Below are 12,529 nucleotides of genomic sequence, written 5' to 3'. Positions count from 1 at the left end.
GGGGATTTCCGGCATTTCCGGAGCTTGGTGGGAGGGGGGAGGGGTGGTACCTGTCTCAGAGTCTTGGCACAGCAGGAACAGAATCAAGGTTTCCTTAGGAGTTAGGAGGCTGGGTCAGTCTTTCCACCCTTCTGTGCCTCAGTTTCCCCATCCTGGCTAACCAGCCCACCTTGTAGGGTGATTTACAAAGATCTGTCACAGAGCAAGGTCCAAAGTGCAGGCCCAGGATGACCTAAGACTCTTCTCTCTTTTCATCTTGCCAGGTGCCTTGGCCCCTTGCCTTCTCTTTGATGACCTCTTTGGAACCATGGCGCCCTGGCTCTGGGGACCTGCCAGGCCAAGCAGGATGGTATCACTAGAATTCTCTGTGGTTGATGACATTCCCCCCTGCCCCCCACAACAGCTCCCCAGTGACTCAGACACACCCCAGGGCACTGGTTTCCTCTATACATGTCAGCAACATCTCAGAGTGGCCTAACCAAAGGGCAGCTGAATCCAATGGTTGGGCACATCACAGGGTGCTGGCTTCTTCCGATTGGGAGAGGGGAAGATGACCTGGGCTTCCATTAGTGGGGTGTGAAGGGTCTGGATCCACCCCTGCCCTCGGTGACCTTGGAGAAGTCTCTGCCTCTGGGCTTCCGTGGACTCCCTTAGGGGGGAAGATGGCCAAGACCTTTCGCCTCTATGAGGTGAGACCCCCTGGCTGCTGGGAGAGGGGATGGAGGGAGGCTCAGTGTTTCTGGCCCCCCACACCTTCAGAGATGGTCCTCCCCAAGTGCCACCTGCAGCTGCCACTGCCCTGCCCTGTTATTCAGGGACTCCAGGAAATCACTCTTCTCTGGGACCTTTGGTGACATGAAGGTCACTGAGAATGTCGTCAAGGACTAAACACGTGCTGCTTTCAGCCGGAGTCCCCGGAAACGAAACGCGTGACACAGGTTCCAACAAAGAGGAGGCCTTCCTTCGCCACTCTGAGGTGTCCGGTTGCCTTGGACCCAGCACCAACTAACAGAAAGTCTGGAGGAGCCCCCCCCCCCACTCCCTCTGAGCCCCTACCGGAAACTGCCAAATCAAAACTTGTGCCACTCACTTCCTCCTGAATCATTTGGAGATCGTTGGCAAAGAAAGCCAGCCTCTCAGGCTGTCCCAGTCCACAGAGCTCACTCATCCCTCAGGCTCCCAGAGCGCATGGCCGGCTGGGACCCTCGCAAGGCAGGAAGTGGTATCCCGTTTCGCCACACCTGTGGTGTGCAATCACTTTTGTGCCCAATTCTTCCCAACCAGGCTCCACATTCAGACCCAAAGGGTTTTGAGCACAAGACCTGGGTTTCACATTTTTCATAACCCCCCCTCCCATCCCCCACGGCCTGGCTCAGTCCTGGGGGGGGGGTGCCGAGGAGTGTCTACAGAGTCTGGCAACTGGCAGGGGAGAGAGAAACACAACAGCTGAACCTCAGTTGTATACGGGAGGCCTCCCCCAGGGTTGCTTTCCAAACACCATCACTGCCACTGAGGCTGGGTGTGGATCTGGAGTGTTCCCATGGACGCCAATGGGAGCCAATGCCCTCTGGGCCCCTCACTGAGACAGCACATGGGCAGGAGCCCAGGAACTGCACATAAGCCTGGCTCTGCAGGTGGATGCTTTTCCAAGCAACAACCAGGAGGGCAGATGGGACTCTCCACACGCAGGTCCCCCAACCCTGCAATGTGTTAGCAGAGTGGGAGCTTGCTCTTGGCACTGGAAGGGGGATGGCATTTTTGAGGGGGAGGAGAAGTTGCAGAGAAAGAAGAAACCCCCAAACGACAGACCCTGGGACAGCTGTGGCCTGAACTTGGTGTTCTCACTCTTCAGATGTGGATGTATTAATTTCCATAAATGCTAATAGCCCATTTCCCCAAGAGCTATTACTTATGTCATCTCCCCTTGGATGCGGTTCAACACAGGACAGACAAATGAAGGGGAGAGAAGGCAGCCCTCACTGGCGGGTCCCCTGCTCCCCACCCATGTCCCCACCAGGCAGCTCGGGTCTCTTTCCTAAGGTGGCCCTTGTAACTAACTGCAAGGTCAAGACCCCCAGCCTTCAGCCCCGCAGTCGAGTTCTGTCAGGCCAGGAGGCAAAGAAAGTTACCAACCCCGAAAATGCTGAATCACAAAGTGAGGCTGAACAGGAAAGTGGGGGTGGGGTGGGGAGGGAGATGGTGGCCAGGGAGGAAGGCAGGAAAGGGTGCTAAGGGGCTTCCCACCTGGAGCCCCCCAGGATGCTCTAGGTGAAGTGCAGTCCCCCCACGGGATCCCCCAGGATAAGCGCCAGGAGGAGCGGAGCCAGGGTGTGACTGGGTGGGAGGGTGGCAAGGTGGGCAGGTACTCTGGCTGCTGCTACCGCAGCACGAAACGGTGCAGCTTCTGGGTCTCTGCATCCTGCGGGAGCAGCAGCAGGTAGGGAGGTAGGGAAAGAAGAGAAGCTGAAGATGGGGAAGGGGCTTAGGCACGGGGTGGAGGGGGGTGGGGTGGGGTTGGGTGTGTAGGTAGCCCGAGGAACTGGTGCAGGAAGGAAGTGCCAAGGACCTGGGGACTTGCAAGGTGGGGGGAGAGCGCCCACCGAGAGAGATGTAGGGGCTGGGAGCAGACTGGATGGGAGGATGGGAACAAGGATCGGGAGAGAGAGGCAGGATGAGCCTTCAGAAGCAATAAGGAGAAGAGATGGGGAGGTCCGTGGCCAGGCGCGCTCGGATGGGGCTGCGCAGAGGCCGCGGGAAGGGATGGGAAGGAAGGCTGGGGGCAGGGGGAGGCGAGGCTGCAGGAAGGGGAGGGGGCAGAGGTGGGGAGGAGGGCACCCGGACGAGGGGAGGGATGAAGTTTGGGGCAGGGGTCGGGGATGGGAGCTGAAAGGTCGGGCGGGATGGGGGAAGGGAGATGATGGAGAAGGAGGTGAGCCGGCTGGAGAGGAGGTGAGGACGGAGGCGGGCGCGGGGACGCGCTGTGGAAGAGGAGATGGAGAATCAGCGCGGGCCTCGCGGGTGCCCGCCGCTGCTCTCCCGGCGCACGGCGGTGGCCAGCGCGGCCCGCCGGGGTCCCCCTGCACTCACCTGGGGGCTCCAGCTCCGAATCCTGTGCCCCGCTCCGGATCTTCCTTCCCGCCCTGCCCCGGCGACTTTAGCGCCCCCGAATCCCGCTCGCTCGGCCAGGTTCCGCCTGCAGCATCCTCACCTCGTGGGACGCCCTGGGCCACGCCTCTACTGTCTTCTCATTGGTTGGCCTTCACGTCAGTCATATTGCAATTGGCTGAAGGGGGTCGTCGGCCATGCAAATCAGGACGGGCCCGCGGCTGCGCCGATTGGCTGGCGCTACGGGAGCGGTGCTCCCGGACTGGGGCTCTGATTGGTCCCTCGGGCCTGCCAGCAACGCTAACGCGGGGCGGGGTCCGGGCGCGAGCGCGCGGCGCGCCGCCTGCCGAGGCTACTCCCGCGGTGGTGGCGGACTGGGCGACCCTCTGCCGGTCCTCTGTCCTCTAGGCCTGCGGCTCCGGCGGGCTCCCGAGGGCACCGGCGGGGCTCTGGGTCGGTCGTGGGGGCACTTCCTCAATAGCTTGGGCCTCGGCGCGCCGGGCACGGCCGCGGCGGGCCCGTCTCCTAGGTAACGCAGTCCGCGGCGGGCGGAACCACGCTGGCTGGCGCCGCGGGGGAGGTTGGACGGGGCCCGGGGCGCTGCGGGCGGCGGAGCGGGCTGGGGCCCGGGCTAGGGGTGCTCCGTGCGTCCCTCCGCGGGGACAGGGAGCCCGCGTCAGTGGCATCCCGCCCCCTGTCTTGACCCTTGGTGCGGCCCGGGGTTCCAGTGGGGCTCCTTGGGGCTCCCCCTGCGCGCCCTCTGCCCTTGGCCCTGGCGTCCGTCAGCAGCCGCTCGGCTTAAGACGAGAGCGCGGTGCGGACGACCTGGGCTTTGCTGAGACCCTGATGAACGTAGGCCCACTGCACTCGGCATCCCGCTGCCCTTCCCCGGCCGGACAGCAGTGGGGGACTCCTGCAGGGTGTTTGTTCCCGGGTCGGGCCCTCATCCCCTGCTGGTGCATCCCAGAGCCGCCGCCCAGCGGAGATTGCGAGACTCTGGCTCTTGCAGGAGGTTCTGTCTGCCCTGCTGGTCCTGCCTTCCCTTCCGCTGTCCGTGTCGCTGACTTCCTGACCGACTTAAGAGCTGACCACCTGGGCCCCTCCCGCATGCTTGCTCTCCTAAGCGCTCCTAATGAGTCAGAGGCCCCACCTGTGCACATGTCTCCACCGCCTGTCTCCGTAGAAGCCCGCTGCATTCTCAGAGGGGTTGGGTCTCCGTGTTGCGTGTGTCCTGTGATTGTGGACAGCCGGCTCCACTTCCAACCCAGTCTCCATCCCAGCTCGCTGCACCCTCACCACCTCTGTCGTTTTCATAGATCACACCCTGCCTTCGTTGTGTGCTAACTTATCTCCTCTTTCTGCTTCACACCAGATCCATCCCGTGAGGGCAGGGAGCTGGTCTGCTACCTTCGGGGCGGTGTCTCCAGGCCCTGGCGCGTGGTAGGTATGCAAAGAAGATTGCTTGAATGAGCAAATTCAAGGCAGCGCTTAACTAGACCTCACTTGCTCCCAGAAAACCTTCCCAAAGCTTTTTGGTCTCAGGCACCCCAAATCTTGTTCACTTCTTGGAAAGAAGCTTCCCTCAGCCTGCACAGCACCTCGTGGCTCCTGCCCGTCTTTCTCTGGTAAACCATTGGGAAACTCTGTCCCAGCTTGCCCTGTTCAGCACCCAAGCCCCCTTTTCTTTTTGTCCCCTCACCCCCCTCTCCCCAACAAAAACAGAGACTTGATTAGGCTCATCTTCTGTGTGCTGCTCACTCTTGCTCCCACTGGATTTTTAGATTTTTTTTTTTAAGTTTATTTTTGAGAGAGAGAGAGAGAGAGACAGAGAGACAGGGTGGGGGAGGGGCAGAGAGAGAATCCCAAGCAGGCCCCATGCTGTCAGTGCCTGGACATGGGGTTCAAACTCACGAACTGCGAGATCATGACCTGAGCTGAAATCAAGAATCAGATGCGCAACTGACTGAGCCACCCAGGTGCCCCGGATTTTTAGATTCTTAACAACAGGGCACTTGGCGGGTCTTCACCATTGCATGCGCTGGAACGGAATAGGTGAGCAGAAGCAGAGCCCTCTAGGAAACCTCCCAGCCCTCTCATCTTACAGGTGGGAGACAGATGCAGGGAGGGCAGGAGACTTCCCTGAAGCCTGAGGGCAGTGGGGGTAAGCCTGGGTCCTCGGCTGGTGTCTCATTGGCTTCGATTGTAATGGTCATATATGACCAGCTGTGTGACTTTGGCCTGGCCCTTTAACCTGAGTCTCACTGTCCTCGTCAGTGATATTTATCTACACAGTTGCTGGAATAACACACGTGGAAAGGCATGAGAGGGCCCAGCTCACTGTGGGAACTCGTGAAAACTGGTGCATTTTCTTGTGTGGTTTTTCCCCCAGAGAGCCCTTTCCCTAGGCTCGAAGCACGGAGCCCTCGATGTTTTCTCTTTATTGTTTCCTCCAACCCCAGAGGTCCTTCTGTCTTTCCTCTGTAGCTGCCTTGATTCCTGCACGGCACAATTTAATTATACTTCATCATTGGAAAGGTTTTCACTGAGGACCTAGCCCTGACCTCACTGAGCTCAGTCTTGCAGGACAAGAGAGATGGGGAGCCTCAGGGAGCCTGGTGACTTCTGTGACAGGCTCCCTTGTGGGGGAGCCACTGGAGGGGGCTGGGGGTGCCCACCCTGCGGAAGTGGCATTGGATCTGACTTCTGAGGATGTGTGTGGGTTTTCTAGGGGCCTTGTGTATGTGTGTTGAGGGGAGCAGAGAGGTCATGGTATCTATGAGGGACTGTAGCAAAGGCAGAGGGGTGGTGGAGTGGGGGAGGGTCAGGTGGCAGCTGTTCTGTGGGGGTTGGGAGGAAGGGGAGAGTTCTATGCCTGCCTGGTCTCCACCCCCAGGAGCCTGTGTCTCCGGTGTCCTCTCTCCCTCCACCGCCCACTTGGACTGTCGCTGTCTACCTCCACCTGCCCAGCTCACTGTTTTGGTTGGGTGGCTGTTCCCTTCAGAGCAGATGCCTTTCTGCCCGGTGTGGGTCCTGCTGTGCCGGGGGCACTCCCGTGGATGCGCGTTCCCTGCCAGGTGGACCAGAACGCGAGTGTTCCTCGGCACCTGCCGGCCAAGTGCGGTCGCCGGCAGGAGGGGAAGGAGGTGCCCGGTCAGGAATCTGGGCCAAGTGGGCAGGGTCTTCAGTGGCCTGCAAGGGGGCACGGCCCCAGAGCTGGGCAGACACTACAGGCAGCGTGCAGAGGCTCCATTCAGAGGCGACGCTTTACCTGAGGTAGGAAGGCCTTCCTACACGGCGAGCTTCAGGCTGTCGCGGCGCTTGCTCGGTATGAATTAATGTCCCGGTTTTTTTTTTATTTTTTTTTTTAACGTTTATTTATTATTTTTGAGACAGAGAGAGACAGAGTATGAATGGGGGAGGGTCAGAGAGAGAGGGAGACACAGAATCTGAAACAGGCTCCAGGCTCTGAGCTGTCGGCACAGAGCCCAACGCGGGGCTCGAACTCACGGATTGTGATATCATGACCTGAGCCGAAGTCAGACACTTAACCGACTGAGCCACCCAGGCGCCCCAATGTCCCAGTTTTATAACAAGTGCATGGGAAGACGTTTTCCCTAAAAAAAAAAAAAAAAAAAAGGGAGTCAACTTTATTGAGACTTCAGTTAGATTTTATGAAAATTTTTTGAGTTCTGATGATGAGCCAGGTACCAAGGACACGGGAAAATAGATCCCTTTATGCAGGTGGCTGGCCAGTACAGGGCAGGTGGCAGCCGTGCCCGTGGGAAGCCCAGCAGCTGGCCCTGGGAGCCTCCCAGAAGGTCTCTTGGGCAGGTGGCCCTCCTGCTGGGTGTCAGGCCTCTGCTGCTCAGAAGCGCACCTGTGTGTCCTGTGGCTTTTGTAATGGTACCACGTGCTGGGTGGCTCAGGACGACACAGAGTTCTTCTCTTTCAGTTCTGGAGGTCCGAAGTCCATGGTCCGTCTCACTGGGCCGAAGTCGAGGTGTGGGCAGGGCTGCGTGGGGGAGGATCTGTTTTGCTTTGTGGTCACCTGAGCTTCCCTCTGACCCTCCTGGGTCCCCCACCAGGCCCGCCTACGGAGTCCAGGGCACTTTCCTCACCTGAAGGTCCTTAGCTTAATTAATCATGCCCCCAAAGTCCCTCTTGCCATGTGAAGTCACACATTTCTCAGGTTCTGGGGATTAGGACAGGGACAGCTTTGGGGGCAATTCTTTAGCACAGAAAGCCTTCAAGGGCTTTTCCTGACAACTCAGCTCCGGTGGGAGTGGGGCTGCCTTCCGTCAGCCTGTCTCCACCTGGAGGTCTGGGTCCTCCCCACCCCCATCTCCGCCAGTCTCTCCTGGGCTGGCCTTGACCTCGGGCTCTCCCTGGAGCGGCAGGCGGCCCCTGGGGCTCCGGCTGGCTTGGGCAGCTCCTGTCTTCTGAGCAGAGACAACCTCTCCAGAGGGAACCATGGCTGGAGTCCCAGGGGAGACGGTGGTTTGCACACCGTGGGTCACATGTCATCTGTGAGCGTGCCACTAGAGCGCTCTGCCCATAATCGTGGGCGGCCTTCCCACACATGGGGTTGGGAGAGTCATTCCTTAAAACGGGGTATCGTGCAGACCAAAGTAACGCAGGACAAGGACCCCAATGCATGCATGCTGTCCTGCTCGGGAACCGCCCAGATTTGGATGCTGGGGTGGATGCCTGCCTGTGGGGGGGGGGGGGGCCCCCGGGGTGGGGGGCACTCCCATGGAGGGACAGGGCTCTGTTCCCCGGGCCCTCTGGTGTGGGAGAGCATCTCAGGCCAGTCACATCTGTGCTCTGTGGGCTCTGCTCCCCACACGCTGCACAAAAGCCCTCGTCCTTTGGGTCCCGCTAGAACAGCCCTTCATGCTTTACAAAATCGTTGAGGACTCCAAGGAGCTTAACATCTACCAGGATTTACCATGTTAGGAATGAAAACTGAGAAATGTCAACAATGTTATTCATTTAAAGATAGCGATAGACCTGTTACGTGTTAGCCTAAAGTGTATTTTTTTTTTTTTACGAAAGCCAACTGTTTCCCAGAACAAAAAAATTAGCAGGAAGAGGGGTGGTTTTGCGTTTTCGTAAGTTTTTTTTTAACGTCTGGCTTAGTAGGCAGCTGCGTCTCATACAGATTTCTGTTTTGAACCTGTTGAGCTATGTTGTTTTGGTCGCAGTCGTTGAAAGAAACTTGGCCTCACTCAGAAGGGAGGAGTGTTTGGGTAAAAATTAGGGATGTTCTCCTCTGGTGCTTCACCAAAAAGCAGTAGTTTCTTGAACGTTTGTTGCCAAGTAGAGTTTGACACTCTGCCAGTGAACTTGTCATACTCTGGTACTCACAGTCCTTTGATCGGTCCTGCACTTTGGGTGGGTCTTTTACACATGCAGGCTTTTATATCGGTAGGCCCTGCACGCTAGGAGAATACTGGTTCTAAGGTAGGCTCCTCTTCTAAACAGTGCAGATTTAATCCTACAATTTCAAAAGATCCCTTTCCTTACCGTCACCATCCATCTCAGGAAAACCTTCAAGGAGCTGGAAGCTGTCAGGTTCCCGGGGGAGGATACCGATTTCCCCGATTCTGATTTTTGCCTGAAAGCTCAATTCTTACCAGTTTTCCTTGAAGTGACAGACTCATTTTGTTCACGTCTGTCTGTCTGCAAGGCGCCCAAGTTCAAACGAGCACGGTTTGTCTCTGAGCTGGTCTTTTAGTAAAAACGGTGCTGCTGCGTGACAGAAGCAGCTGGTCCCCCGCACAGTGCACAGATCATGCCCAGCTGACCCGGAGCCAACCATCACCCTTCATTTTGTAGCAGAAGGGCTTTTTTGTGGATTTCCCACATCATCACAAAATATTAGAAATGTGTGTACTCAAGGGCCAAGAAGTGGTGGTTTTCACAGCTTTACCAAAGACATTTAAAAAAATTTTTTATTTTTTTAACATTTTTATTTCTGAGACAGAGAGAGAGCGTGAGCGGGGAGGGGCAGAGAGAGAGAGAGAGGGAGACACAGAATCTGAAGCAGGTTCCAGGCTCCGAGCAGTCAGCACAGAGCCCTATGTGGGGCTCAAACTCGCGAACTGCGAGATCATGACCTGAGCCAAAGTCGGCCGGCCGCTTAACCGACTGAGTCCCCCAGGCCCCCCAACCAAAGACGTTCTTAAGTGAAGCTTCCGTGTCTTCTGCTGTGAGTGGTGAAGAACACCCAGCGGCCCGAAGGGTTTGGTGCTGTTGCCTTGGGGCGCCCTGAGGCCCCGGCAGCTTCGCCCACTGTTGGCCGTGGCTTCATCAGCACAAATTGTCCATACAGAGAAAAAGGCCCGTGACATCTGAATATTGTGGAAATATTTTTGACCTTGTGGAGCCCTTGACAACCCCGGGGAACCGCAGCGTCTGGGGACCACATTTAGAGAACCGCTGTCTTAGGAGACCAGATCACTGCCCTATCTTGCTTGTCATTTGAGTGTACAGGATTCAGCCTCTTATCAAAGCCAAGATTGTGTGTCAGCTGGAAGGTTGACAGTTCTAGAGAAGGTTCAGATCCCTGTCTGCCCGGAAGGCGGATGACATCCTCGATGAGCCAGGTCCCCAAGAAGCTCTTAGCACTCAAAACCTGTCCCAAATCGGCTTTGGCAACAAGGGACTGCCCATGTAGCTGAGCTGTCCTGGGTGGCTTTAGGGTCTCTTACCATGACACCTAGACCCACTGGTCCTTTTGCTCTGCTTGCTTTTTCCACGTGTGTCTCACGGAAGCTGCTCCCGTGGTGGCCCCTGACAGCTTCACACTGATGACCTCTCTGCTTTAAGGGCTGCAGAAATGAGTATTTCCTTCTCTCAATAGGAGCAGCAGAAGCTGTGAGATTTGCATCTCGTTGGCTCTGACTGGGTCATGCCTCCTAGTCCCTTCCAAGACGGCCCTAGTCCCCAAGGCCTGGCACTCTTGTGTAGTGCTCAACCTCCGCAACTGTACAAAGCAGCCCTGCATGTGCCTGTCTCTATACCGGTCACTGGCTGAGGCCAGCCTAGTCATGCTGTAGTTGGGTCAGGACAGCAAGGACGGAGAGGCTATCCGGAGCAAGACGGGGCACGTTAACCCCGGGGAAAGCAGCATGGGATTCGGAGGGAGGAGTGGCGGAGGGTGGGTTTTGGGGATGGTGTGGTGGGAGGTAGGAGACTTTCAGAATTGCTCTGAGCACCGTGGCCCTTAAAACTTCTTTATTTATTTGAACACAAATCACGCAGGTAATCCTAGAGGCCCGAGTCATCCTCAGACTGGCAGAATGAAAGACTGGCTCAGGATTTTTGACCAAAACGTGCTGGTCCCTCCCCACCCACAGAGAGCACGCCAGCCTATAAAGGAATCGACTGCGTTTCAGTGCGTCCTGAAGTGGCTTGATGGGCCGCTAATTAAGCAGGTAAAGAAATTTGCTATTTGTTGTCAACTGCATGTTGTTACTGTTCCAGCTGAGAGGATATTGATTTTCACTTATTTATCTGCGTCTTACCACTGTACCCATTACCTCGGGCTTTGGCAGTATTTGGAGGCAAAGTGGCCCATCAGCAAAGAGAATACCTGATTCAGCGACTCGGTCAGCACTTTTGACACCGGGTGAAGGTTTCTTCTGCCCACAGTGGAGCAGTTTTAAAACCCCAGTAATCTGATTTTTCTTGGGTCCCTTGAGCCGGCATATTTGCAGGAGGTGGGCTCGTGCACGATTCAACACCGCCTGCTTGCGGCCTGGCACTTAGAGCTGCCGGGGCAGAGCTCCGGGCATCCTGGCAGAAGCCGTGTGCCTGGACGTACCACGGCCGTCTGCACACTCGGGCCCTTGCTCCGTGGCTCTGCAGGCGTCCGTGTCCTTCCGGGGCAGGGAACCTGGGGAGAAGCTGGTGCTTCTGCGCTGCCCGCGGGACAGTCACGTGATTGGAGGCTTCCAGTGAGGCCCAGTGGAGTGCATGGGAAGGATCCAGACCTGCCAGTGCGAGCATGTGACTTTTTGTAGGGTTTGGCCTGGCAAGGCCGTGTCCTCCTCTGCAGGTGGTCCTAGAGCTGGTAGGGCGATGCTCCATGTCCAAGTCGTTGGGGAGCTGGGTCTGTAAGAGCTCACTGCCGCGAAGGCGCCCACGCCCTCCGGCTCCAAGCCCTTCGGTCCAGCGCCTGCTGTGTGCGGCCTCCGCGTTGGCCCCGCGGTAGCCGCTGTTCCCCCCGCTGTACCGCCCAGCACTCTCCTGTACCGGCCTGCTTTGTCCCGAAGCCGGGGCCGTCAGAAGAGGAGGCGGTCGGAGACCAGCGGAGCCGGTTGTGAGGGACGCCCGGCTCTAGGCGGCCGGCGGGGCAGACAGCCAGGGGGCTCTGCCTCATAGGAGCGCCCGAGTCAGTGACGGCACTCTCTCTCTCCTAGGAGTTTTACGAAGGAGATTTTATTCATTGTCCCATTTTATTTCGTTTATTTGTATTTATTTTGGAAAAGGTGATTACCGTTGTTCAGAATTCACTAGGGTACGCCAGCAAAGTGTATCGTTCCACGGAGTCCCTAAGGCCCCCGTGTCCCTCCCTGGACACAGCCGGCACGACCTGTTTTTTGGTATGGCTTTCCAGAAATTGTAAGCAGATGCAACAAATAAATACACTTGTATTTTATGCTTTAAAAATATACTTAGCAAGGTCTTACAGATGTTCATGTCATCACGTGAAGAATTTCATTCTCTCTTATGACAACATAGTATTTCTTTGGATGATTCTGCGTTTATTTATTCAGACCCTTATTGATGAACACATAGAGTTTTTTTTCAGTTGTTTGCTGTCACAGATACAGCTATAATGAATAACTTCATTTACGTGTTTTTTTTTTCATGTACACATGTGTCTGTAGAATGAGTCCTATAAGTGGGATTCCTGATTCAGAGTCACGTGTCAGAAGTTATTGTTTAGGGGCGCCTGAGTGGCGCAGTCGGTTAAGCGTCCGACTTCAGCCAGGTCACGATCTCGCCGTCCATGAGTTCGAGCCCCGCGTCGGGCTCTGGGCTGATGGCTCAGAGCCTGGAGCCTGTTTCCGATTCTGTGTCTCCCTCTCTCTCTGCCCCTCCCCCGTTCATGCTCTGTCTCTCTCTGTCCCCAAAATAAATAAACGTTGAAAAAAAAAAAGTTATTGTTTAAGACCCAGTTATAGGCTGTTTATAAAAAAAGCATGCTTTAAACAGAAAGACGTGAACTGTATGTGTGACGGTAAAAGGATGGAGAAAATATAGGCCATGTAAACCCTGTAAGAAATCTTTGTGTTGTACTGATGTCAGATAAAGTCAATTTCAAGGTGAGGAGTATTACCAGAGATAAAGGGGCATTTCTTCCTTCCTTCCTTCCTTCCTTCCTTCCTTCCTTCCTTCCTTCCTTCCTTCCTTC

The 12,529-nt window shown here is 56.2% G+C and overlaps 2 protein-coding genes across 10 annotated transcripts in view; one reads left to right on the top strand and one right to left on the bottom strand.

Moving 5' to 3' along the window:
* KCNAB2 (potassium voltage-gated channel subfamily A regulatory beta subunit 2) overlaps positions 1-3,204 on the bottom strand; it is an 82,249-nt gene extending 79,045 nt beyond the window's left edge. For all 4 annotated transcript variants that reach the window (XM_040459635.1, XM_040459652.1, XM_040459645.1 and 1 more), the window contains exon 1: positions 3,088-3,204. The gene's annotated coding sequence lies outside the window, so the exon portion shown is untranslated. The remainder of the gene's footprint in view (positions 1-3,087) is intronic.
* Positions 3,205-3,440: 236 nt separating this feature from the next.
* Positions 3,441-12,529, top strand: part of NPHP4 (nephrocystin 4) — a 109,011-nt gene continuing 99,922 nt past the window's right edge. For 2 of the 6 annotated variants that reach the window (XM_040459591.1, XM_040459598.1), the window contains exons 1-3: positions 3,442-3,634; positions 4,478-4,545; positions 10,372-10,544. In XM_040459591.1, coding sequence (XP_040315525.1) covers positions 10,410-10,544 — 135 coding nt within the window. In that variant the 5' untranslated portion in view covers positions 3,442-3,634; positions 4,478-4,545; positions 10,372-10,409. Of the gene's footprint in view, positions 3,635-4,477; positions 4,550-9,882; positions 9,985-10,371; positions 10,545-12,529 lie in introns of all 6 variants that reach the window. The other 4 variants (XM_040459573.1, XM_040459554.1, XM_040459563.1 and 1 more) reach the window with 4 other exon arrangements.

The sequence above is a fragment of the Herpailurus yagouaroundi genome, unplaced genomic scaffold, assembly GCF_014898765.1.
Source record: "Herpailurus yagouaroundi ecotype Mexico unplaced genomic scaffold, PumYag 77, whole genome shotgun sequence".
Classification (NCBI taxonomy): domain Eukaryota; kingdom Metazoa; phylum Chordata; class Mammalia; order Carnivora; family Felidae; genus Herpailurus; species Herpailurus yagouaroundi.
Note: the sequence above shows the minus strand (reverse complement) of the source record. Positions and strands in the feature narration are given on the sequence as shown.